The 27,799-nt window shown below is 39.5% G+C and overlaps 1 protein-coding gene across 3 annotated transcripts in view; it reads left to right on the forward strand.

Annotated features, from left to right (window-relative positions):
- Positions 1-27,799, forward strand: part of USP9X (ubiquitin specific peptidase 9 X-linked) — an 80,451-nt gene that overhangs the window by 28,649 nt on the left and 24,003 nt on the right. For all 3 annotated transcript variants that reach the window (XM_075263981.1, XM_075263983.1, XM_075263982.1), the window contains exons 3-30: positions 754-899; positions 2,439-2,518; positions 2,703-2,815; positions 3,690-3,908; positions 4,216-4,331; positions 5,976-6,227; positions 7,847-7,985; positions 11,434-11,586; positions 12,023-12,127; positions 12,932-13,138; positions 13,413-13,549; positions 13,663-13,796; positions 14,254-14,341; positions 14,595-14,937; positions 15,381-15,476; positions 16,467-16,678; positions 18,882-19,122; positions 20,045-20,194; positions 21,302-21,422; positions 21,659-21,789; positions 21,958-22,233; positions 23,080-23,196; positions 23,278-23,403; positions 23,812-23,978; positions 24,970-25,078; positions 25,181-25,327; positions 25,498-25,644; positions 26,988-27,195. In XM_075263981.1, the coding sequence (XP_075120082.1) occupies positions 754-899; positions 2,439-2,518; positions 2,703-2,815; positions 3,690-3,908; positions 4,216-4,331; positions 5,976-6,227; positions 7,847-7,985; positions 11,434-11,586; positions 12,023-12,127; positions 12,932-13,138; positions 13,413-13,549; positions 13,663-13,796; positions 14,254-14,341; positions 14,595-14,937; positions 15,381-15,476; positions 16,467-16,678; positions 18,882-19,122; positions 20,045-20,194; positions 21,302-21,422; positions 21,659-21,789; positions 21,958-22,233; positions 23,080-23,196; positions 23,278-23,403; positions 23,812-23,978; positions 24,970-25,078; positions 25,181-25,327; positions 25,498-25,644; positions 26,988-27,195 (4,480 nt within the window). The remainder of the gene's footprint in view (positions 1-753; positions 900-2,438; positions 2,519-2,702; positions 2,816-3,689; positions 3,909-4,215; positions 4,332-5,975; positions 6,228-7,846; positions 7,986-11,433; positions 11,587-12,022; positions 12,128-12,931; positions 13,139-13,412; positions 13,550-13,662; positions 13,797-14,253; positions 14,342-14,594; positions 14,938-15,380; positions 15,477-16,466; positions 16,679-18,881; positions 19,123-20,044; positions 20,195-21,301; positions 21,423-21,658; positions 21,790-21,957; positions 22,234-23,079; positions 23,197-23,277; positions 23,404-23,811; positions 23,979-24,969; positions 25,079-25,180; positions 25,328-25,497; positions 25,645-26,987; positions 27,196-27,799) is intronic.

The following is a 27,799-nucleotide window of genomic DNA, read 5'->3' on the forward strand; positions in this document are numbered from 1 at the left end:
TTATTGTTTCTCCCCCATCACCACCTTCACCAGCCTCGTGGCAAAAATTTGTAGTTTCTGGACAACCCATTGTATTACTTAGTTTGGTTCAGAATATTTTCTTGTTTTAGGCAGTCTGGGTGGAATCCTTTGCACTTTACAAAGCAAAACCTCTCCTGAGCTATGCTTTTGAACAGGGCTATGGAGTTTGATTTTATTATTTTCACATCCCTGACTCATAAGTGGCAACCATGGTCAGTCAGAAGCAGTAAAGCCTGTGATTTTTATTCCTTAGAAATTAAATATGCAACAAACATGTATCTAATCTAATTATAAATATAATAAAATTAATACTTCTATAATTAAAAATTATTGTATTCTTCAGTCAGTAATTGTTTCTCAAATGCTACCCAGAATCTGTATCTAATCCACAGCCCTGCTTTTGACATGGTGTTTTATAAGCAAAGTGTTTTAATCTAACCATTAATAAATCTAAAACCTTTACTTTGTACATGAACATAAAATACACCAGGAGGTTAAGATATTAATAATTTGGAAAATAATTTGCAATGCTATCTGCTCTGCATTGAACTATGTGGACCCTGTTAAAAAGCCAATAGAATTTGCAAAATATTTAATTGAAAAATGCTGACTCTGTGGTTATACTGGGCGAACGATTTTTACTACAATCTTTCAACTTTCTATATTTGAACTAATTTGTGTGATTATTGTAGCGTTACATTGTTCTATACATTTTGTTATGTTTGCGTTTAGACCTCCTCACCTGATTCTTCCAATGAGAACTCCCCAGTCAGCCCTCCGGATGAGCAGGGACAAGGGGATGTACCTCCTCCGCTCGAAGATGAGGAGCCCGCTTTTCCTCACACTGACCTGGCCAAGCTGGATGACATGATCAACAGGTACTTTATTTTTATTTATTTATTTTAATCTCCTCTAAAGTACAGTTGCAAACTTTGGCCTAGAAGGCCGATATAACCAAAGAATTTTATAAAGCGTTTTATCAAGGAATAGCCAAAAGACAGAAAACAAGAATGAGATTTTCACGGTTAGGATAGAGAGTTGTAATTAAAGGGGTTTTCCACGTCTTAATTGATGATCCGTCTTCCTAGGTAGGTCATCAATTAAAGATTGGCAATGATCTTACTCCCAGGCCCCTGGCTGTTCAGCCTTTATGAAGAGACTACAGCATTCACGTGAGCACTGCTGCCTCTTCAGTACTTAACTGGTGCTTTGCACTTGACATTTGTGCAGCAGTCATGGCTGGTATTGCACCTTAAACCATTTACTTAAATGGGACTGAGACCTGATCGCACCCTCTTACCGATGAACGTGAGAGTGCATGAATTGTGATGCTGAAGGAGGAATGTTGATACAGATAATCCGTTGGAAGGAAGGGGTCCCAGGTAAGGTTAGGTCATCAATATGAAAGTCTCAGAAAATTAGTGCAGTAAAATTTTAGATCTACTTCGTGTTTATATTTTCTCAAATTGTTTTTTGGGGTCTCCGATAAGTCTTGTTAATTGGTCTCTAAGCATCATCCAGAACAACTTGGTTTAGAGAAGGTCCATGGGACATGGTGATGTATGCAAAGATTTAGCTATGGTGGTCTTAGTGTCTAGAAAAACATACTGGGGCAAGGTTAAATGTTGAAATTGTCTGCCTGTGTGTCCCTCATCTGATTCTCCCATTAAGAACTCCCCAGTTTCAATGAATAGGACGAGAGCTGCAATATCCCGGTGACACCTCTGTACGGTGGACAGTCTGCAGTTCTTGTCCTTCTACTTAAATAGGTGCAGATTGGCTTCTCGCTCCATCCATCTCTTTAGCTTCTGACACCAAGATTAACTGGTTTTGTAAGGAGCTTGGGATTCTGACCCTTATCAGTCATGATGACCTATCCTGTTGTAGGTATTTGGTGTGGAAATCCTGGATCTAACTCTTTCTTGTAAATGTCAGTTTGAAGAAGACAACTGTGGAAAGACTATGTTTATTTCAAATACCCTATGGGGACATTTTTTTTTGAGGATTTTGGGCATATTGCTTCCATCATACCTAAAGCTTCCTAGGAAAAACTTCTTTTTCCACTATATATTTAATAGCACAGAAGAAGGGAACAAACTTTGTAGTCTACTAAAAGTGTCCTTAGAGTCTTAAGAAGTAAAGACAGAAGTAATACCTTATTGATGGATAATGACTGGTTTTCTTCTTGTAATACAGCTGTGGGTGAATTGGCAGATCTGACTTTTAGAAGCTTAGCCTACAGTGATTCACTGACTCTGCATTAAAAATGGTTTGATTAAAATTTATGGCTCGAAAACATATGTATAATATGCAGTCATTAATGCCCCAGTGTAAAGAATAAAAGCATTGGATAAACTTTATATGTATGTATTGAAACTGCTTGATTTCAGTAAATGACATGGAATTCTTTCTTCTAGACCTCGCTGGGTTGTTCCAGTGTTGCCGAAAGGTGAATTAGAAGTTCTTTTAGAAGCTGCTATTGATCTTAGTAAAAAAGGTATGTTTTGTGCAGCAGAAAGGAGGAATAAAATCAGTCTTCTCAATGCATTAGCACAATTGAGGAGCAATTAGCAACAACTTGCCATTTTCTTCAATAACCAAATATATCATGCAAGTGTATTTTCGGCATATATTTTGCTGTTGTTTGTCAGTGACATCATCTTGTTTATTTTCTAACTTAGGCCTTGATGTGAAAAGTGAAGCATGCCAACGATTTTTTAGAGATGGGCTAACGATATCCTTTACCAAAATTCTCACTGATGAGGCAGTGAGTGGCTGGAAGTTTGAGATCCATGTAAGTGTGCAGTGTTTCAGAGACATCATAAGTAGAGAAGAGCGAGTACTATTCGAAACGGCCGTTTCGAATGACACACACCCATAGGAATGAATGGACGCAGCCGGCACGCAGGGCGTTAAACGGCCGGCCGCCGCCAATGACTGCATGCTGGCCGCTTCCGTTCATTCCTATGGGTGCGTGTTATTCGAAACGGCCGTTTCGAATAGTACTCGCTCTTCTCTAATCATAAGTAAAGTGTATGTAACTGCAGAAATTATTGGGAATCTGTCACCGGAACCTAGCCTATTAGCCCAGCGCTGCAGATAGGTTAACGCCACCTGAATGAGACTTATTTTCCTCTTGTGCATCTTTTGCCATTTTTGTCAATATGCAAATTAAATCTTTGGGGCAACTCTGCAGGTTCTATGGAGCAGGGTTGATATGTTGGCTTCTGGTGACACACTATGTTTTTGCAAAATTTTTATTTTCAGAATGCCCCAATAGTCCCAGCACACTTTTTTTTTTGGACGGAAAGTGGTGGCTACTCTTATGAAAGGCTGACTATCTTGTATGCCATTTGAGCCCAGTAGCACTACAGTTTCTCCTATGTGCATTTACCATCCCCTCATGATAATCACATTGGTCCCAATTGCATGACATCACATTGGTTGACAAATAATTCTGGTTGTGGTATTTATAGAGTTCATTCCATTTATATCATTAGTAGGCTAATAAAATACCCAGGATTACAGGCCGTCTTTTACACACTTTATAGTTTTGATATTTTACTACCAACTGCCTTATATTTGACATTTTGATATATATCCATATATAAACTAGTCTTAAATGGAAGTGTGTTCATTTATTTGGCTGTTTTTGTTTTGATGGACAGAGGTGTATTATTAACAACACTCATCGCCTTGTGGAGCTATGTGTGGCCAAGCTTTCCCAGGATTGGTTTCCTCTTCTTGAGCTTCTTGCTATGGCCTTAAATCCTCATTGTAAATTTCATATCTACAATGCTACACGTCCATCAGAGACAGTTCCAGCTGGTGTCCAGCTGGCAGAAGATGAGCTGTTTGCCCGTCCTCTTGACCCAAGGTCTCCAAGGGTGAGTGGCATACAAAGTGAGCTACCGAGTTTACATTGAGCTACAATTTTTAGCTTTCAATCCTATCTTTCATTTAATTACCTTCTTAAAATCCGGATTTTAATTTTTCTGTAAGATTAGAGTTTATTATTGACTATTTTCTTGCATTTATATGTTCTGGCATCATAAAACGCCAAATATATATGTGTGTGTGTGTGGGGGGGTTTCTCCAAACGTGCATATAAAGGTACAAATATTTTTCTACTAAGCTAGAGATGTGTGTTGTATTTTTGTCTTATGGCTCTAACATATTTCTCTTTATTTAAAGGGTTGGTTAGTAGACCTCATAAATAAATTTGGCACATTAAACGGGTTCCAGATATTGCATGATCGCTTTATGAATGGCTCCGCATTGAATGTTCAAATCATTGCCGCTCTCATAAAGTAAGTTTAACTTGTATCTATGCTTTAGACTAAACTGATATGTATCATTACTACACTGGTCTTGGAGCAGCACTTCTGTCTCAGTGCCCCATATGCTATAGAGGATGGAGAGCTCCACAAATGGTTATTTTTTATATTTGCATCTGTCTCGTCTCTTTGAATTCTTGTTTGTTAGACGTTCAAAAAAAAAACTAAGGCAAAACAGTTTTGTATCACTCGAAGTCATGATTGGTCCCCTAGGTAAGATCAGTTACGGGGCCCCTTGTCTTCCAATATCTGTACAAAGGACCAACTGTGGTGTGTGTCAAACAATTCGACAGTAAAATTTAGCAATGAAGTTCACTACCTTAGGCATCTACCCTCACTGACACCTAAAATTAATAGGTAAAAGGACTTGAGTCAGTGCTATGCCTTTTTGTTTTTGCTGAACTCTTGAAGAGCATAGTAAGTGGTATATGGGTTCTTAGTGGCTGTGGGAAAATTGACCATTGCAAGTTACCTTTCCCTGCATCAAAAGGGTTGGTCTCTACTGACTGTGACACAGTCCAATATAGTCAGAAGTGATGAGACCGTATTGGATTGCACATATTTGACAGCTGGAAAGTTGACAATCTGGTGTGCCATTAATGTGTTCCTCCTGGATATAAATTAATATGCTGATAAAAACAGATTTGCATTAAATGACAGGCGTGACTTATTTTCTGGGAATAGCCTTTTTTTCTTTTTTTTTTTTTTTTTGTCCATCTTCAATGTACTCCACATACGAAGAGCAGTTTAATTCAGATATTTGACTGCTATGGAAGATTTGTTAGTATGTTAACAGAAAAACTGACATCCTTCTATTAATGAATGTACAGAGATAGGACTTCCTCCACCATTAGATCACAGTTTCTATCAGTGACTGACAGCTAAAAACAAAGCGAGCAAAGATATTAATGATCTATACATATTGGGCATCAACATAATTGTATTTACTCGCAGAATAAGTTTAAAACGTAATGTATTTTTACCGCATGATTTATAGTGCAAAATAGAATAGTGAAATTGCTGGGGGGGGTTTCCCCACTTTACTTCCCAGAAATTGTTGAAGAAAATGCAAATTAAATTAAATTATTTGTGCAATAAAAATAGCAGTGTTAAAATACAACACAAAAAGAAGTCCACATATGGCAACAGCTTTAAAGGCGTATTTTGGATTTCATTTTTTAAATGTGTATAACTGTATTTAAAATACTGCTGACACCTTATTATTGTGGCAGTCAGACCTATTTCTGCACTGTATAATGGTATAGCCAATGGATTATGCCTATGTAATACAACTAAGGGCTATTAGAAGGAGACTAAACCTGGTGTTAGGGCCACAAGTTTAGATTTTGAGGGCCGCATCTCCAGAATCATGTTTGCATACACAGGCCATATATACGTGTGGTAACCTGATGATCATTGAATACTGATATAGTATAGCCCTTCCTATACAGTTAGGAGTGAGTTTCCTACTTCCTCTTTATAGCAGGTTCCTTTTCCTTTGCAGTCCATGCATATTTCAGTGGCGCACACTACAGCTAGTAAAAATGTTTTCTATTTCTTAAAATTCCCATATTTTGTGACCTGTGTTTGTTAAAACTTCTCTGTTCTCTCCCGCAGGCCATTTGGACAGTGCTATGATTTTTTAACTCTTCACACAGTCAAGAAATACTTTCTTCCAATTATAGAAATGGTTCCTCAATTTCTTGAAAATTTAACAGATGATGAATTGAAAAAAGAAGCAAAGAATGAAGCCAAAAATGATGCTCTTTCCATGATAATAAAATCTCTTAAAAATCTAGCTTCCCATGTTCCAGGGCAGGAAGAAACCGTAAAAAATTTAGAAATTTTTAGGCTTAAAATGATTCTTAGGTAAGTTGTAGCGGTCTTCTGGAGACTGACTTTACAGACCAGTGTATTATTTTTCTCTTTTCCCCATCCCCTTCCCCCTACATGCACTTGGAATGATCAATCCCTATATCCTTCATTATATTTTATTTTACACAACAGGCACAATTCTAAGCTGTAGTACACAGCTTTTAAAGGGACTTTGGTGACATTTATGTAATGTTTTTAATTATTTGTCTAGTCAAAAAGACCATCCCCTCATTAGTAATGGTTGTTCGCTGTTTCCTTATCCTGCTTTTGCTTTCAGCAGTGTCCATGATTGTGACCTCTCTTCCAATTTTAGTTGCTGTGTCTCTGCTCCCTGTAATACTACAATCCTGCCCCTGTTCTTCTGCCTCCATGCTCCACCTCTGCTTCACATAATCTTCTCCTTATAGCCCCTCTCTCATACCTACTGCCCATAGTCCCCCCTCCCTTTGCCAGGTCACCATGCACCTGTTACCCTCCCCAGTGCTATTAACAGCAGTTGTTGCAGCTTCCAGAACTTGTGATGACATCATCCTCACAGTAGAAGATCCTAAAAGGTCAATTTTAGTATTAACACCACAGTTTTATTAACTTTTTTGTTCAGAAAATGAACATGGGTGCAGGTTCTAGACATACACAAAAGAGATGAGTGAATATACTCGATCGACTACCTCCGTCGTGTAGCTCCTGTTGCAAAAACGCTTCCGGGGCTTTGAATTTTTACTGCCCCTCCCACCTTCCCTGGCGCAGGGAGCTATGCGACGGGAATATTCAATCGAGTATATTCTCTCTTCTCTAATAGACAACACATCTACATCAGTGACTGCCTTGAATAACTTAAAAGAAAAAAGGGGTTTCTTCAAAGCAGTTTTTGCTTCAGTTTGTTGTTACAATGCCAGAAGTAGAATGAAAAGGAGACTTCTAGAGAATGACTTGTACTTCTCCTTTCTGCTGAATCTGCTACTGGTGCAAAAATGCTACAAAGACTAACACCAGGCTGTGGGAGTTTTCCCAAAATGATGATCCGTGTTTTCTTTTGTGTTTTTTTTTTTTTTTTCCCTTCCATATGCCCTTTTTAGAATCTTTCTAAAAGGGAGACCCCCTGCTTGATACTGTCTGGTAGCTAAAGCAAAGACCTGCTGTACAGAGAAACTGTCATGTTTTACATGGTCATTCTGTTAGTTTTATGGGCTTGTAAGGCTACATACCTCCTAATGCTGGGTTCCCCTATCATCACGGTAAAGGGTGTTCTGTATCCCCTATTCAGAGTGGTGATGAGATAGATATGTCACTCTAGTCAAGCTATAAGGGAATGACTGACAGGCAGGGGAGTAAACTTCCCAGCTACCAGTGATCAGACACACGCCATGCTTTGAATGGGGGATAAGTATTGGGCATAGGATGATTCTTTCATCTGTTCTCTCCAATGTTTAGATTAGACTAATAATCTAGCTTGTTTATAGCTCAGGTTAGCTTTATGGAGTACAGTAAAAACAAATTGTGTGTATTCAGTACTCTCAGGTATTATTCATACAGTTAGACATTTTGTGATGGCTTTACTCCTGCAGTGTAACTGTTTTTTAAATATGTTTTTACTGTAATAACGTTTGTTCTAGGTTGTTACAAATTTCATCCTTTAATGGAAAAATGAATGCACTTAATGAAGTGAACAAAGTTATATCCAGTGTATCATACTACACGCACAGACATGGCAATCCAGAGGAGGAGGAGTGGTTGACTGCCGAGCGAATGGCAGTAAGTACAAACTTTTGAGCTGATGTTTATGCCTAGAGATATTTAAAGAATATTTAATAAAGGCTTTTGTTTAGAGGACCCTTCACGTTCTCGTCGATTAATTCAGCGCCTTGTCGGCTTTCCTGGTATGCATCTCGAGACTGAAGATATTGGTGTCATTGTGTTCGGCACAGTCTCCTCACTGTGAAAAGGGTGGGCCTGAATTCGGTGCACTTTCTAGCGCTATAGAACGCCACACATCGACGAGAACATGAAAGGTCTTTAAAGAGGACCTTTCACCACTTTTGGGCACATGCAGTGTTATATACTGCTGGAAAGCTGACAATGCGCTGAGTTCAGCGCCCTGTCGGCTTTCCCGATCTGTGCCCGCTGTAAAGAGCTTACGGTGCCGGTACCGTAGTGCTCTATGGTCAGAAGGGCGTTTCTGACCATTAGCCAGAGACGTCCTTCTGCCTCGCGGCGCCAATCGCGCTGTGCTGTGGAGCGGTGAGGAACGCCCCCCTCCCTCTGCTCACACAGCTCGTCCATAGACGAGCATTATCAGGAGAGGGAGGGGGCGTTCCTCCCTGCTCCACAGTACAGCGCGATAGGCGCCGCGAGGCAGAAGGACGTCTCTGGCTAATGGTCAGAAACGCCCTTCTGACCATAGAGCACTACGGTACCGGCACCGTAAGCTCTTTACACCGGGCACAGATTGGGAAAGCCAATCTGACAGTATATAACACTGCATGTGCCCAAAAGTGGTGAAAGGTCTTCTTTAAATAGAGTTTTCACTATGAGTGCCCTGCAGTTCATCTCTATTGAAGGGGTTGGTCTTGAGCTAGTATATCGGGAATTATATTTGAGTACAATGAGGTTTTCCCAGCTCAAGAAACATGCATGTTTTTTTTATTTGTGAACAGCTGCTTTTTGTAACCTACTACAAACCTATTCTAATTTCTCTTTGCCATGAAGTAACAGTCTGTTAATCTAGGGCAGTTGTCGTTTTACTGTATGGTAGATGATCAGTGTTTTTTTTTTTTGGTAAAGCAGACAGTAGGTTAAAAGATTATACTTTATGTAATGCAGGTTTAGTTCATAATTTTAGTGTATTTTGTATACAATCATATAACTGTTAAAACTTTTGGGAAAGGCTAAATGGGAAGATGTGGTCATATGCAACTTGTGGTAAAATCTTAGGATTGCTACAAACAAACCTAAGGCCCCGTTCTCACGGGGCACGGGATGGTGTATTTTGGTCCTGATTTTGTCGCGGGAAGCCGCGTCAGAATAGGACCAAAATGCGCCTGTCGCAGCTTCCCACTCCGGAGTAAGTCCAAATGAATGGGCCTAGTCTGGAGGGTGCTGCCGCGAGATGGACGCTGCAGCTGAATCAGCCGCGGAATCCGCCTGAAGAAAGGGCAGCCCGCTTCTTTTTTCTGTGAGCAGGAACATACCCCCCCCCCCCCCCCCTCCAGCTTCAATTATTTCACAATAGCATGTACACCCACCATACTTCAGGGAAAAGCAAAGAATCAGAAGAAGAAAAATAAAACTGGTAAGGCTATGTTCACATATGCATTCGAAGGGGGTAGGGGAAGGGTCTGTATTGGGACCCCTTTCCCTCGAATAGAAACCTAATCCGCTTAAAAAAAAAAAAAAAGGGGTTTCCCGCGGACCCCATAGACTATAATAGGGTTTCTGTGGTTTTTGCTCAGTTTCCACCCAAAAAAGGCGGAGAGAAATGTTCCGCTTGCAGCGCTTTTTCTCCGCATTTCTCTTGCAGAGAGGAGAATGGAATCTCTGAATCTAGTACAAGCGTTGGTGTGAACCCAGCGTTGAAAAGCATTTCAGCGTATGACTTCATAAAAAAAGAGAATCCTTTTATATAATGCAATATGTATTAATGTACTATAAAGGTATGCTCCAAAGCCCACGTTAAGTGATTCTCATCCCAACACTCATTTTCCCTGTATTACACATACACAAGCACAATACCCGGTGAGAAGCAGGGTACAGCCCTCTAAAAGAGAATCAAGGGGAAAAACAAAGAAATATAAGATTTCACAAGAAAACTGCAAAATGTATTAATGATACAAATACACAGAGGTGCATCTGTTTTTTTTTTTTCGACAATTGTACTGTAAAATAATGTTCTTAGGATAGGCCATAAATTTCTGCAGATCTGCAGGTTAGTTGGGAAGTAGTGCTTGTATAGTGTATGGCTACTGTGGCCCATGAACATGACATGACAGGCCCCATGGCCCCTTTAGTCAGTTCATCTCAGGTGAAGGAGTACCAGGAATCCTCAGTTCCAGAAAACTCCTTTTAAGAAAAGAAAAGTAGTAGATTGGTTTTCTTTAATGTATTCTTGCAGAATGCATCCTTTTGTATGGGTAGAACTAGCAATGGATGTGTGAACTGTGTGATGCTGCAGTCATCAAATCTTCAGTGACTGCTAATTATTTTCAGACCGTTGGTGTGCTTAAGCAGTGTACTTGTGAAAATGGGGAAAAACATGCTGGAATATATATGTACAAAAAATAATAAAAGATTTGCGTTCGTCTGAATTCTCCAAATATTTCTATAAAATGTCACACATGCTGCTGCTTAAGTTTCTGGACATAAGCTACACCCTTTTTAATTTGTGTTATAACATCCAGATTGCTTGTAATTAATCGTAAAGCACATAACCAGTCTCTGTGTGATTTTCTTGTCAGAATGTTAGATTCCACCAGCATTTATAATAGCATAGATGGGTATGTTAACGTTAGTATATTGTAATTGAACTTTACAGGACTTGGGTATAATGAAAGCCTCTTTGCCTAGCGATTAAAAGCCCAGATATTATCTAGTTTGATGTAGAACTGGGCAACTTAATCAAAAAAATAACCGAAACCGGACATCAACCAGGATAAGACATGATTTTGTTTGTCTTGTTATTTTGGTTCAGTTATATTTGCGGTTTTGTTCACACTGAACATGGCGAACTGAAACTGCTATTAAATGTATCTGGGGTCAGAAAAGACCCCACGGCATAGTGAGCAGAGAGCCATGGGAGGTGAGTAAACCAAAAATCATATCCTGGGCTCCAGTGCTACTTCCTGCTGGCTAATATCACCTGATTTTTATGTTTACTCTCCTCCCCTTGCCCTCCACTTAGAATACTCCTAAGAGACCCCACAATATGAATACAGTCGAAACTGCTATTAATCAAAATGAAACTGTTCGGTGAGTCTTGCAGCGTGAGTGGGGACATGACCTAAATAATAAGCATTAATCGTAATCTAGGTAAAATGCCCGATTTTTAAATTGCGATTTTGATTTTCCGTACTTGTCCATCCCTAGTATGAGGGATCATTTAGTTAGTTGGTTTACAAAGGTGATTTGACAACTGTTTTTGAGTTTGATTTTACAAAAGCATTTAATTTTAAAAAACAAGTCAACTTTTAACATTCTTGTATTCTAGGAATGGATTCAACAAAACAATATTCTGTCTATTGTTTTGCGGGACAGTCTGCATCAGCCACAGTATGTGGAAAAACTTGAGAAAATTCTTAGATTTGTCATCAAAGAAAAAGCTCTAACGTTGCAAGATCTAGACAATATTTGGGCAGCACAGGTAAAAAAGAAAAGAAGCTTCTAATTTCATTTTAGTGGTGTTAAGGTTAATACTGTTTGATATAACGCAGATTCTGGAATGTGGCCAGACTGAAATATGATTGCGTGCATGAGGCCATAAAGTACCCATACAATTCATTTCATTATTTATTTATTTTTCTCTCCAATTGGGAAAGTGAAGAGAGGGAGTTTTTGGCCATCCACATCATACACAAAACAATTGGGTTTGTCTGACCCGTTCTTGCCACCCTTAGAATTTGTGGCGTACATTTTAGAATCCTGGTGAATCGTTCTTCCCGCTGCCAATGCAACACTCGTTTCTGAAATAAGGGTTCTGTTGAAAATTTATATTGTGTATTTTCACACAAAATGTCCTGGCAACTTGTTTGAATATGGAATAATGAAAAAAGTCTTAACGTTTTACCCCCTTTCCCCAGGCAGGAAAACATGAAGCCATTGTAAAAAATGTCCATGACTTGCTTGCTAAGCTAGCATGGGATTTTTCCCCAGAACAACTTGACCATCTATTTGATTGTTTCAAGGTAATTTTATTTTCATTTATTTTGTGCTAGCAAAGATATTGCTTTAGAGGTTATAATTTGCACGCATGGCTCTGTGAATATTAATTGGGTATTTTTATGATGGGTCATCAATATGACAACTTTGGCCTTTCCAGTGTTTAGACTGCTTCAGACCCCCCTTGCAGGCTATTTACTAGGTATTGCAACCTCACTTGGGATGAAGCTGCAGTACCGTTCATCACTACTAAGTAAATGATGTTCAAGTGTATGGAGTAGTGTAAACAATGGTGAGGCCTAAATGTCTGGAAGAGTGCCATGGTCCTGTCAAACCACTGATCCGCAGGAAGCAGATAGTTAGAGCCCTCCTTTGTTTAAGGAAAAAAAAAAAAATACTTCCTGTATGTGCCAAAGCACTGCTGAAATTCCCTTTGATGCCTACTATACACAGGCATTTGTGGCCACTAAACTGCTTGTATGTTGTTATCCAGCTGGAGTTTAGGGTCTCGGGCCTGTATAAATTACAGCTGTGCCTATTAGAGATGAGCGAACACTATGCGAAATGACTGTTTCGAATAGTGTTCGCTCATCTCTACTGCCCATCTCTGCAATGTATACATTATGACTCGCCAGGGGTGAACCTACCCCTTTCGCCGCCCGAGGCGAACGACAGAAAGCGGTCGCTTCAGGTCGCCTCATGGGAGGTGCGGCGCTGCGACTCGCCTGGCAGGTTCCCTTATACGCATTGTAGTATTCTGCATTGTATGACTGAAGCCTATGTGGTTGTTAGATGTAGCGATAATTAAGTGTTTGTTTATTTGTTTCTAGGCTAGCTGGACAAATGCAAGTAAAAAACAGCGTGAGAAACTTTTGGAGCTGATTCGACGACTAGCAGAAGATGACAAGGATGGAGTAATGGCTCACAAAGTGTTAAATCTTCTATGGAATTTAGCGCATAGTGATGATGTACCTGTCGATATAATGGACCAAGCCCTAAGTGCTCACATTAAAATTTTGGATTACAGCTGCTCGCAGGTGGGTAGTTTGCTTTATTTTATATTTTTTTGTGCTGGTTGCCAATCCTAGTCAGTCCTAAAGAGCACTTTTAGGGTCATGGAAAAAGCTGGCTACTGGGCTCTGAGCCTAATGCATTTGATTAAAATGATTTGGAGATAAGTCTTTCCTTTAGTATGGAAACTTCATGCTTTCAACTATAATATGCTGGTGTTGCTGTAGAATTTTCGTAAATGGATCAGGTTGGTGAACCCTCCCTGAGCTCCAGAAATAGTTCTTATTTTTATCTTTCTAGGATCGAGACACCCAAAAAATTCAATGGATAGACCGCTTTATAGAAGAGCTGCGTACAAATGACAAGTGGGTCATTCCAGCACTTAAACAGATTAGAGAAATTTGCAGTTTATTTGGTGAAGCACCTCAAAACTTAAGGTGAGGTTCCAGCGTATAAGATTCTAGACTATACTTTTTATTTAAGTACACTGTATGTTAAGATCAGGTCAATCTTAGCAATTTGTAATATCTATTGTACATTTCCATTTCAGTCAGACACAACGTAGCCCCCATGTATTCTACCGTCATGATTTAATCAACCAACTCCAGCATAACCATGCCCTCGTCACTTTAGTTGCTGAAAACCTCTCTTCCTACATGGACAGTATGCGGCAGTACTCAAAAGGTAACTCAGATTGTTATAGTTTACGGATTTTGTGTGAAAGTAATCATGTGAAAGATAATCCACCTTTGGAACTTACTACTGGGGTATGCACACTCTGGACTGATAATCTACACATTTGTAGCAGCAGCAAAAACCTCCACAAGCAGTACGATTTCTGATATGGAATTATTAGTGTAATTGTTGCGGACTTGCCACAATTGCAGAAGGTGAAAATCTGCAACCTACACTGACAAGTCCATTTTAAATACTCAGTGCAGGTCAGTGTTTGCAAATTCAGTCTTTTACTCCTCAGCATGTGGTTGAGTTGTTGCTACTGTAAATGCTGCTCATTTTACATTTACAACTCCACAGATTATCCGTCCTGTGTGACCATACCCTTAGAATAGGGTAAACAAAATGTTATACTCACCAATGTGAGTCTGATACACCAACTGATCTCGCTTATTTTATCTTCAAGAACATGGAGAATACGATCCACAAACTGTGAGGCCAGGAAGTCGCTATAGCCATGTACAAGAAGTCCAGGAAAGGCTAAATTTTTTAAGGTAATTCATAGGAAGCCGTCTTCCAAGGAAGTGTAATATTGCACTATTGTGGCTGACATCCACTTGTGGTTGTGTGGCTCCAAAAATAAATGGTTACCTAAAAGATATCCACACCTTTCCCGTGAAGGACTGTAAAATGAATGAAAATTGTGAACTCCTGTTTTTGCACATTTTCATTATAATTACAATATTATAATAAATATTATTACAGAAATATTTGTCCTAATGTTTGTTTGTTTGTTTTTTTTAACAGATTTCTATTGAAGGATGGTCAGCTTTGGCTTTGTGCCCCTCAGGCAAAACAAATTTGGAAGTGTTTAGCTGAAAATGCTGTGTACCTTTGTGATCGTGAAGCTTGTTTTAAGTGGTATTCCAAGCTTATGGGGGATGAGCCAGACCTTGATCCAGATATAAATAAAGACTTTTTTGAGAACAATGTACTACAGCTAGATCCCTCCCTCTTAACAGAGAACGGCATGAAATGTTTTGAACGTTTTTTCAAAGCTGTTAACTGCCGAGAAGGAAAGCTTGTGGCAAAACGGCGAGCTTACATGATGGATGATCTAGAGCTTATAGGACTCGATTATCTTTGGAGGGTAAGTGTGTGTTGGTGTTTTTTTTTTTTTTGTTTTTTTTTTTTGGGGGGGGGGGGATTGGCTTACTACATTAAATGCAAATGCATAGACAGCACATTCTGTCTACAATTGTCATTATTGACTATAATGTTACGGAAGTCTTTCAGACTTTCAATAGAAGATAAACTTGTGGCTGGAGGAATCTGTCTTCTGTTTAAAAAAAAAAAAAAAAAAGACAAAAAGAAGGCTTCCTGGTCTTCTCCTGCTATGATAGATAAGAACGATAAACTAAGCCATTACAGTGCGAATGTAGTTTGTCAGTCCAGAATTAGTTTTCTTCTGTGAGGTTGAGTTGGATATTTCATGTGAAGAAAAAGCAATTTGTAGTTCTTCTGTGTGATTTTTGGGTATTTTTGTGTTAATATATTTTTTTTCCATGCTTTCTTTTTTGATTTCTGTTACAGGTTGTAATTCAGGGTAGTGATGATATTGCAAACCGAGCAATAGATCTTCTCAAGGAAATTTATACCAACCTTGGACCAAGGTTACAAGTAAATCAGGTAGGATTGTCTCAGTACTTTCCGCCCCTCTCTGTGTGTTTGTTTTTTGTGATTTGTATCAATTGCATGCGTTCGTTGACATCTTCCCGTGCAGCAGAGATTTAGCTTTTGACCACATTTCCAACAGTAGCTTAGGAATTCAAAATACTATGTATCAGGAATACCTTGTGCAACACGGAGACTGAGTTCCTTCCACTCTACCTGCAAGAGCTGGCCCACAGATTTGTTCCACAAGTGTTTGAGTGATCCTATGTAGGTGAAGAAACTCTTCCTACATCTCCCTGTAGGCCAAAGAGATGAACCCTCTAGTCGTCTCCAAACTGGGGATTTTCTCTAAAACTCCAGAGTGGCCCGCAGCTCAGATTCACCACCCGTGCCTGTGCAGCATGTCTTAACTAAACATACTGAAAAATGTCATTTTTCCAGGCCAGATTTTTCTTTAATATGTTGGGCGGATTTCCTCCTGATATTAGTGGTGCAGGTATCGGATTCCATGCTGCTCCATACTCCTCCAGCAGCTGTAGTTCCCACAGATGAGGTTTTTGCCATAATGGCATATCATTAGAGCAGCTCAGTATTCCCATTATATTTATACTCCAACCACGTCTTATGCAGAAGCAGTCTGTTGTCTCTCCATCACTCTCCATCTTACAGGAGTGTGAATTCCCCACATGCCTTAAGATGGAGGTTTCTACAGTTTCACATTTTCACACTAAATCTCATAAGGTTATGTGTTCTTCATTGTGAGATATATATGTTGCACCTGCCTCATGAATGTCTTTGCAATGAAGGTACAATAACTATTTATTGAACCCTGTATTATTGCTAGAAACAAATGACCTTGCAGATGTGTTTCACAAAAATGCCTTGTTTTTAAATTGTAATTCTTTTATTAAATTTTCTTGTGACTAAATTACTTTTGCCTATGGTAATGCATCTCCACTATGTATGGTGGAGCATAACCTTGACCGTGTCTTGGTTTTTCTATAGGTGGAGATACATGAGGACTTTATTCAGTCCTGCTTTGATCGGTTGAAGGCCTCATATGACACATTGTGTGTGTTAGATGGTGATAAAGACAGTATTAATTGTGCAAGGCAGGAAGCCATAAGAATGGTCAGAGTTTTAACAGTCCTCAAAGAATACATAAATGAATGTGACAGCGACTACCATGAAGAGAGAACAATTCTTCCAATGTCCAGGTACTGCTTACTTGTCATATTCTATTCTAAGGTTATACTTCGGAGAGCATGTTCTCTTCATGCATTTCACTCAGATATTGATGTGAACACATTTCGATCTAGCACATTATTTTTCTGATTTATGCTGAATATTGATTGTGTATCATATTACAAACTTTTTTTTTTTGTGTGTGGAAAGGACATATGTTATGGCTTTAACGCAAGCCTGTCATCAGTTTCATGCTTCTCATGTTTTGACAATATCCCTTATTGCAGAGAAATGTTTTACTTGCTGTGTTGTTTCAAAAGAGAACTTGGGAGGGGGGTATTTGTTTGGGTTAGAAAGTAACATTTGGGGGGGAAAAAGAGCCTTGATACTTGTCTGCATCTTCCCTTGGTTCCTGCGCTGGGTTAGTCCTCATTTTTGCATAGAGAACGACTGCAGCACTGATCTCCTGTAACCAATCCCTGCTCTCAGCCGTACGCAGCAGAGAAGGATTAACCGCATGATAAGTAAACAGAGTGCCTGCCAACCCAGTGCCGAAACTGAATAGAGGGTGCAGGTAAGCATCGGTGCTTTCACTTTGTAGCATTCCCCTGTTTTTATCTAACGAATCCTGTGCAACCTCTTCAATCATTTTGCACCAGTTGTCTGGCAAAAAAAAAGTCAAAAGTTTGTGAAAGCCATATTGGCAAAAAAGATTTGTCTTTTTTGAGAGATTTCATCACTCATGGTACTTCTTGTGATGGGTAGAGATTATTGGAAGGGTCTTCACATCCTGATAGGCTTACTACTAGAGATGAGCGAACACTATTCGAAACTCCCATAGGAATGAATGGACTCGGGGGGGGTTAAGCGGCCGGCCGCCAGCAAAGTCTGACGCTTCCATTCATTCCTATGGGTGCGTGCTATTCGAAACGGGAGTTTCAAATAGTATTCGCTCATCTCTACTTACTACAGTTTATAGAAAAAAATTATGTATATTATTGTGAAAATCTATGCCAGCCTATAGCTGGTATAGACTCGCATTTCCATTGCACCAAATTTAAGATATATACATACATACATACATACATACATACATACATACATACATACATACATATATATATATATATTTATCCTCAGTCGTTTTATTTTGATAGAAGGGTCACCTCCAGCTTCCTACCACCTGGCTCTGCGTGATTGACAGATCTCTCATTATTTCCATATAGGGAGAGACTTGATGGTCAAGCTGAGGCTGCTGTGGGGAAGCCAAATAGGTGCCACCTAGTGGACACTTCTCACTATGCCTGGGGATTTTTTAAATTACTTGGTTGAAACACCACAGTTTCAGTGTAAAACTTGGTTTTTCATGATTTGGGAGTCTGGCAGGTATGCCAAGCAACCTGTGATTAAGGCAACATGAATCTGGTGGGGTTCCTCTTCACCAGTCTCGAAGGATTCCCCCCCCCCCTTTTTTTTTTTTTTTTTTACAGTTTAAACGAAAGCAGAATACACAACTCTATTAGGAGGAAATATACAGAACATGTAATTATTCAAGGATTATAAAAGCATCACCCCAATCTATACCAGGACACTCAACCCCTAAGATCATCCATTATAGGTTCTTTTTCTCATAAGTAGGTTCATCATTGAGTCACTAATGTCCAGCAGGCATTGGTCACCTGGCAAGTCCTATAAAAGGGCATTGTCTACTCAAGGGTTTCCTTTCTTAGGTGGTTCACTATACGATGGGGATAGGTTTGCAGATCAGAGGGCGTCTTACTTCTAGTGCCCATATAGATTATGAGATTAGGGTGGTTTGCTGCCTGTTCTGAATGGAGTAAAAGAAAGTCCCTGTTAAGTTAATTTCAGTGGGACAGTTGGAGATGGCCAAGGTAACTGTGCTTAACAATCCCATTGAATGGAGCAGGGATCAAAATACTCCTATTCCCTTCATTTGTGGGCTCCACAGCAGTTGATTCCTTCCCCACACTGATCTACAACTTCCCCCTATCCTGTTTATAGGAGAGAGTTTCTTATGGAAAACTCCTGAGTGTCCATTTATAATCAAGAAGAACAATATTCACTAAATTGTGTAGGCACAGTTGTTCCTTACAAATTATACATAAGGTCTAAGAAATTCATTCATCTGTCATTGACTATCGCAAATATGTTTCTATATCTGCTTTAGTTCTGATTGACTGCTTAAGTGCTGTAATTTTTCTATTCTGCTCTTAGGGCTTTCCGTGGAAAACACATTACCTTGGTTGTGCGATTTCCAAATCAGGGCCGTCAGGTGGAGGATTTAGATATTTGGTCTCACACTAATGACACAATAGGCTCTGTTCGTCGTTGTATACTTAATCGTATCAAGGCCAACAGTGCACATACGAAAGTTGAACTCTTCATTGGCGGAGAGCTAGTAGATCCTTCAGAAGATAGAAAGTTAATTGGCCAGCTGAACCTGAAAGATAAAACTGTAAGTAAATTTATTTTTTTGAACAACTTCTGTAGATACAGTATGTGTAAACTATACTTCAATTTTTTTTTTTTTTATTACGAGCATATTTCTTGAAAGTGTTGTGCACTGGAGAACACAATAGGCCTGCTATAACTCCACCACCTTCCCCTTCGGCCTTTGTACACGTGGATGTTCCGCCAATAACCTGACCACCGGGAAGCCGTCCCCTGTGCAGTTTCTCCGGGGCTTAGGACAGAAATCTGGCGGAATGACAGAGTGCACAGGGGTGCAAGTGTGAACGCTCCCTAAATGAGCGTTGTTTCTCTCCCCCATTCAGCTTGCATTAAACTTTGTCCACTGTAATAAATCTGTGGATGTGTTTCAGGACTATATTGGAAAGCCTGATCATCAATATCAAATTGGTCAGTGTCCGACACCCAAGCCCCCAAGGAATTCCCTGTCCCTTGCACTTTAACCTCATCTGTATATTTATTTCAATTGTATTTTCAAACAAATGTTGCTTTTGTAGTACCTAAAGGTATAATGGTGCTTAATATAATGTCCCCTACAATGCAATATGTCACAATGGTGATAATTCCCTTTAATCGATGAAACTTAGAGGACTTCTCACCTCCACCAGTTGAAATGTGTAGCATCTGTTAATAGGCGCCACTCCACTGACTTCAATGCAGTTGGATTTTTTATTTTTTTAAACCTTCGCTGCTCCTGAGCAAAAAATTTCAGCTGTGCTAGAATCAATGGCAAAGCGACTATTAATTGATGCAAAGAGCTGGACTCATTGGATTTCGTGAAAGGTCCACTTTAAAGCAGATAAATATTTTACAACTGAGCGTAAATGGATGCCTAATGCAAAACAATCTTGTCTCCTGTATAGAGTACATTGTGCACTAATAAAATATATATGGGCTTTATGTTACAGCTGATTACTGCCAAGCTAACACAGATCAGTTCAAATATGCCTTCAAGTCCTGACAGTTCTTCAGACTCCTCAACTGGGTCTCCCGGAAATCATGGAAACCACTACAGTGATGGCCCCAACCCAGAAGTTGAAAGCTGCCTGCCTGGAGTGGTTTGTATATTTACAATGTACTTCTAAAATGTATTAAAGGAGTTTCCATGTGAATGGAATGCCAGTGCTTTTGCATGACAGGCCCTCCATTTCCTGTTATGGTGCTGCCAGGACTGCAATCTCTGGCAGCACCCTCATTCCCATAACTGTGAATGGAGTGGAGCACTGGTCACATGAGCACTAGCACCCCATTTATAATGTCGGAGGCATGGAGACTTTTGGTCTCCCGTTCTCCTGAGCGCTGGGGAACCAGATGGTCAATCCCTGGTGTTATGGCACTTATTCCCTATTCTATGAGTACAAAGTGTCCTTCATGGCCCAATCCCTTTAAAGCTTAAATGTCAAAACTTGGGCCACACGGTGGTTCAGTGATTAGCACTGCAGCCTTGCAGCTCTGGACTCCTGGGCTCGAATCCTGCCAAGGGCAAAAAACCATCTGCAAGGAGTTTGTATGTTCTCATGTTTGCGTGGATTTCCTCCCATACCACAAAGACATACTGATAAGGCTCACAATCTACATTTTTTTTCCCTATGTGGGGCTCACAATCTACATTAGAAAAAAAAAAAAAGTCAAAACTTTGGCACTTAATGGAGCCATGGCAAAGAATATCTATCTGTATTGATTTCTAATTGGGTTTGCCAGAGTTCTGATGTGTTTTACTGCACAAACAGGTTGTATTGAAAATGCATCAGGGTATCAAAGTTGAAGACATTTTGCTGTTAGACTTCTCTGCTCACAGGATAGGGGACAATTACCGCACTGCTTATTTTCCAGTCTATGTACAGGAAAGATGAAAAATTGAAAAATAAGTGTCAAATACCAGTGGATCTGAAACTGTGTCCCCAGTGATTGAGAGAACAGATAACTAAAGCTCTCCCTGCATCCCCCTATGAAGAGCCAATGTGCTTGCCACTCAATTTACTGCCATGGGCTATAAGTGTCTGTAATGGGACGCCCTTTTAATGTTACATAGATGTATTTTTGTGATTGTAGTCTGTGGGAATAGTCACGGCTTCTAAGATTGGACACACAAATCGAATTTTAAATGATTGCAAAGAATTACAGCTCATCGCTAACTGTAGGTTTCTTAATTTTTCTGTCCCTAGATAATGTCTTTACACCACCGATATATCTCTTTTCTTTGGCAAGTCGCAGATTTAGGCAGCAGCCTAAGTATGCCTCCTTTACGTGATGGTGCACGTGTACTGATGAAGCTCATGCCACCAGGTAAATGCAGGCCAAGCCTGTCAATGTTCACCTGCATGTGTTTAGATTCTGATCCACATCTGTACTGGTCCACAAAGATATTGACGGTTTTCATAATTCTGTATTTAAAAAAATAAAAAATTTAGATTTTCTTACCTTATAGCTTAAGTTAAAAATCTAAAACCTGGAGAATGCTTATACAATCCTTGTGGCCAGAGTTCTTCCTGTCAAACCTTTGCTCTTGTTTGTTATTTCAGACAATACTATAGTGGAGAAACTCCGAGCAATTTGTTTAGATCATGCTAAACTTGGAGAAAGCAGCCTAAGTTCATCTTTGGATTCCCTCTTCTTTGGCCAGTCAGCTTCACAAGTTCTCTATCTGACAGAGGTGTGTGGTTTGTACGTTTGTTTTTTTTTGTTTTTTTTATAAACATTTTTGTGTTTATATGAGGCATGGATGTACTTAAAAAAAAAAAATATATATATATAAAAATTATCGTGACTTTATGAAGACCTCAAAAACTAAGTATGTGATTTATGTGTTTCTGATTTCTAGGTTGTTTATGCCTTGTTGATGCCTGCCAATGCACCTTTGGGAGAAGATGCTAGTGACTTTCAGTACAACTTCCTGAAAAGTGGAGGTTTACCTCTTGTGTTGAGCATGCTTACTCGGAATAACTTTCTGCCAAATGCTGACATGGAAACAAGGAGAAGTGCGTATCTTAATGCTCTTAAAGTAGCCAAATTGTTGCTTACTGCAATTGGTTATGGACATGTCCGAGCTGTTGCTGAAGCGTGCCAGCCTGTTGAAGGGTCAAATCCTGTGTCACCGGTAGGTTTATTATTTTAATAAACATGTACTAAATGTGTTTTGCTAATCATGTAGGGTATATGCCGTTATCTCTGGCAAAGTAAAACGTTTCTTCGACTTAAAATGTTAAAATGCTGCTGTTTCTACCATTTCTCCAAAAATAAGACCTACCCTGAAATTAAGCCCTAGCTAGCTTTTGCAGGTTTTTTTTTTTTTTTTTTTTTTTTTTTTTTTGGAGTAGGCGTGAAAAATATAACCCAACTCCAAAAATAAGCCCTAGCTACAGTTGGGTTTAATCTCTTCCCAACCTGCTGCGCGATTACAGCAGATGCCGGGTTCTTAAAGATGTATTGATGTGGAGGCGAATAAATGTATTGCAGATTCCACTGGGAGTGAGTTGAGAAGTTTATCAAAATGTAGAAGATGAGCAGGCATGACAGTCTGCAGGGGGAGGGAAGTATGTAAAATAACACAACACACTGTGTACAGTACAGATTCTACGGATTGTACGCTCTGTTCCTGTAAAGGAGAAAAACTCTCATGGTGCTGTAGAAAGAAATCTATTGAGAAATGAAGTTGTACTGATGCATGAAAGCTAGGGGCAGATGGCAGTGTTCTGGACGCTCAGGCTTCACATCTAACACTTATTACAGCGAGAGACACTTCTTTTTGAGAAGTCTGAAACTAGGAGTAGATTCCAAACTGCATGTCAAGGGGGTAAAAATGAAGTTTGTGACCTAAACAATTTTTTAAGAGCTGTCAGTCATAATTTTGGTAGTGATGGAATTAGGTATTTTAGTAAGATTTGCTGGTTGTGTATGTTTTATATGTAAAGTGATTCTCTACTAGTTACAATTTACTCTTTAGGCCACCCATGATCAAGCCGTGGTGCTACAAAACGCCCTACAGAACATTCCTAATCCAACCTCAGAATGTATGTTGAGAAACGTAGCAATACGCCTGGCACAGCAAATATCTGATGAAGTAAGCGCTCATGCTTTTTGGTTTTGGAGATGTCAATTTCCCTTTTAAGCCTCTTGTTAAGGAGTTTTACTTTTGTTTTAGGCTTCTAAGTACATCCCTGATATTTGTGTAATTCGAGCAATACAAAAAGTAATCTGGGCTTCTGGTTGTGGATCTGTTCAGTTGGTGTTTTCAGCCAATGAAGAAATAAGCAAAATTTATGAGAAGGTAAGAGGATTGAATAGTATTCAGATGTGATTTTGTCTGGTATTTTTGTTCTCGTGTAATGTATCTGAAATTTAAAAATGAGGAAACTTTTTGAAAGGGTCAAAACATAATAGGCCTCTATTCAGGACAATATGTCTCCATAGTATATGACTATAAACCAGCCTTATGTGGTCTGGTTTGTCATCTTACCCTGGGGAAGCACATATAACAAATTTGTGCTCTGCAGAACCAAGGTACTGGGTTCATATAAAATAAAAAAAGATAAACTTCTGCTTTTTTCTTCACAGGTTTATATGTGTTATGTGCGTCTTAGCTTGAGTTTATTTGCTCCTTCACTCTCAAAATAGTTTTTATTTTCCAATGCTAAGATATGGTATTTATTTGTGTAATCTGCTTGTCTTTTAACAGACGAATGCTGGCAATGAACCTGACCCAGAAGATGAACAAGTTTGTTGTGAGGCTCTTGAAGCGATGACTTTGTGCTTTGCTTTGATACCGACAGCACTGGAAGCCCTCAGCAAAGAGAAAGCATGGCAAACTTTTATTATTGACCTGCTGCTACATTGTCAAAGCAAGTGAGTACTTCAGTTTATTCCTAGTTATGGTGCAAAATGAGTTTGAACCGACCCATTTCCTAGAAAATGAGGAAAGTAAATCCGTATTTACTCAAAACCTGCGGATAACCCAGAATCACGCTGTTTACCTTTGATGTATAAGTGACTGTGTCCAAATGCATATGCTTATACCTCCTAATGGCGGATCTTTCAAGGGGTTATCCTGGACTTTAAAATTGACTTGCCTTTAGACAAGCCTTCAAAAGCAGGTAGATGGGTGCTCCCAGTCTTGGTACCCTGCCAGTCAGCTGTCTGAAGGTGTTGCTCGTAATGGTTGTACCTAATATTACAGCTCAGTCCCTTTCACTTAACTAGGACTTTAGTGAATTCTAATGAACAGTCACTATTTAGAAGTTCAGAGTTGTACCTGGTAAATAGTGAAAGGGGACAGCTGGCTGTCCCTGTATCTGCATACACAGTACTAATCACTGGGGAGATGGTTGGGGTAGAGAATGCTTTACTCATAAACTGTCAGATGTAAGCGTACTAGTGTTATTTTTCCACCAATCTGGCTAATGGAAGACCTTACGTTGTCTTATATTGCTCTATTTGTACATGGGTAGCATAGACCTTAGACTGATAACTCTATAGTTATGTCCATTCCAAGCGACATGCCCCTTATTACCACTATGTTTACAATTTTAAGTTAATTCTGGAAGTGTTGAGACTGAAAAGTTAAAAGCTGCAGCTCTGTAACCTGCTGCTGCCATGTCTTGTGTGAACCCAGTTTTATTGGTTAACTATTAAAATACTTTGACTAATATTTAGCCTTTGGGTAATTGAACCTTTTCTATATGATGGAATGGGAACCATTGTTGTGTATGAGAACATTAATATGGGGATCAGTTCTTTCTCGACTGCCTTAAAAAAAAAACAAAAAAAAACACAAAACTGACATTCTTGTGCCTACAGTTGTTATTATTATTATTATTATTAATTTTATTTTTTGCAGACTTGTGAGACAAATGGCACAGGAACAATTCTTTCTTATGGCCACAAGGTGCTGCATGGGGCACAGACCCCTAATTTTCTTCATTACACTGCTCTTTACAGTATTGGGGGTAAGTTAATCTCAGTGTTTTTGACTGTTTGAAATGGGGTATAACTACTTGGAAGCCGTAATCCTTAGACTCATTTATGATCTTTTATGCTTCCTTTTACAGAGTACAGCAAGAGAGAGAGCCAAACACTCTGGAGACTACTTCACCCTCCTAAGGCACCTTCTGAATTATGCTTACAATAGCAACATCAACATCCCTAATGCAGAAGTTCTTCTCAACAATGAAATTGATTGGCTTAAAAGGATAAGGGTAAGCAATTTTTTAAAAACCTTTTCTAAAAAGAATTTTTGAGCCCCTGCTCAAAAACCACGATCAAAATCAGTCTTAATCGTGTGAGTGTGGTGTTTGAGTTTTTTTTTGTTTTGTTTTTTTCTTTTGTTATGGTTGCAAAGTGGCTAAATAGGATTTTCTCTTTCCAGGATGATGTTAAGAGAACAGGTGAGACCGGTATTGAGGAGACTATTCTTGAAGGTCATTTGGGAGTGACAAAAGAATTGCTAGCGTTCCAAACACCTGAAAAGAAATACCACATCGGCTGTGAGAAAGGAGGTGCTAATCTCATTAAGGTAGTGATTCTATTTTTTTTCCCCTTTTTAAACATGGCATCTGTCGCAGCTTTTTCAGACATTACAGATTTGTTTGTATAACCTACTGACAACCTGTAATGTACAAGAGTACACCATATTCTGTTAGGGTTTATGGAGCCAGAAGCAGACTGCTCAGGACACAAGGAAGTTGCTTGGAGTTGAGCAGCACCATTATACAATGTACAGAGCGTGGCAATGTACACAGCTTCATACAGTGTGCTAGTTCTGGCAGCAGTTTGTTGAAAGGTTAGATTAACGCTAGGCAAATAGTGTGATGGATTTATCATCCAGCCACTGTGAGACATTGTTTACATTAACTATTAGACAGAATTGGTAAATCTTCCATATTCTGCCAAACCTATTAATCCGGACATAAGTTTATAGCCATACAACTGAACAAGTAAGGTTACAGCTTGTACATTACTTACATTTTATGTCTGATCATCTACTGTAGAATAGAAATATAGCAGGGAGTGTCCACACAGACCTCCGTGTTTTTTTTTTTTTTTTGTTTTTTTTTAATGCGCTGATTTTGGGAAAAATCCTGTTGTGCCTAGAATTTTCATTTCCCACCCCCCTCCCCAAACAGAAAAATCCAGCACTGTGTGCACATACAGCACAGGTTACCGTTGAAATCAATGAGAATTTAATATGGACATGAATGGAAAATGCAATAATAACCACTTTTTAAGGTATTCAGTGTGGCGTATTTTTTATTTATTTATTTTTTGAGGGGGGGGGGGGGGGGTGTGAAGCATATTTAGGGCGAAGCATATTTAAACCAGCAACACAGCTTCATAAGTTAATGATTGTAACACATACCCCAGACCTCCACCCCCACCATACAAAATTCTATTCGGAATATGAAAATGAACAATTTGGCTGCTCTGCTTCTCCAAACTGGCTCCATTGACATAGCCAGGTGCAATTTAAGCTTGGCTTTCTGGCCCTATCATTCACAGAAGGTGGTTCAGAAGGAGTGTGTATTAGAGCAGAGTGGGGTGTAGTAGTTTGGAGCAATGAAAACTTCCTCAGTGCTCCAGACTGTTAATTTGGGAAATAAATGAATATCTTAAGAGGCACAAAATGTTCATGGAGAAAAAGGCGTTCGATTCGGGTGAGCCTGACTTATCCAATCTGTGTTGCTGGTTTAATAAGCTTCAGCTTAGTGACACCACTTTAAAGTAATCATTGGGCTAATGTGACAAGCAACAAGATTTCTCGAATAATCACATCTCAAGCATGTATGCCTTGCAGAATTTGTCTAGTGGTTCTAGTGAGGGGTCATATGTATGGTAATGTGCTCTCTTCTTCTCTTTCAGGAGCTGATAGATGATTTCATATTCCCAGCTTCCAATGTTTATTTGCAATATATGAAAACTGGTGAGCTTCCAGCTGAACAAGCCATTCCAGTATGTAGTTCACCGGCCACCATAAATGCAGGATTTGAACTCCTGGTTGCATTAGCTGTGGGATGTGTTCGCAATCTCAAACAGATTGTGGATACACTGAATGAAATGTATTACACAGGTAACGTATATTAACATTTTCTGTTTTCCTAGTGCTTCCCATTGGCTTGTCTTTCAGTATTCTAAAGAAATCCTCAACCAATGGTCCATAAGCCACATGGCTCAAGCTCCATCCAACTGCATGTAGATCTTCCATTAAATGAGCCACTGCTGCCAAATGTTAGTTGTAGCTGCAGTTGCAACAACACATAAAGTCTACAACCACCAAAATCACTTCTTAACCACTTTATGCTGCTATAAGGGCAGTTGGCATAGTGAACATACCTACTATTTATGCACCAAAGTGCAGTCGTGCAGCCAAGAAATTTAAACTTTCAGGCCAAGACCTCCCACGGCCTCCCTAAAGCGCTGCGTGAAGAACCATGGCATGAACGCATTGCGGTTCTTCCCGCAGCGCTTTCAACAGAAAGTTTACTGAATTTTTCTCAGCGGACTTTCTGTATATATCGATTAGAAAGCCGCCAGCGTTTCCATACATACAATTGACATGCTGCGATTATATCCGTGACTGTTTGGAAATCACAGCGCTTCCGTGCTGCAATTTTATTTTGCAAAGCGGGCATGGGATTCCGCCGTGGCCAAACCACGGCATTTCCGACCCGTGG

The sequence above is a fragment of the Leptodactylus fuscus genome, chromosome 2, assembly GCF_031893055.1.
Source record: "Leptodactylus fuscus isolate aLepFus1 chromosome 2, aLepFus1.hap2, whole genome shotgun sequence".
Lineage (NCBI taxonomy): Eukaryota > Metazoa > Chordata > Amphibia > Anura > Leptodactylidae > Leptodactylus > Leptodactylus fuscus.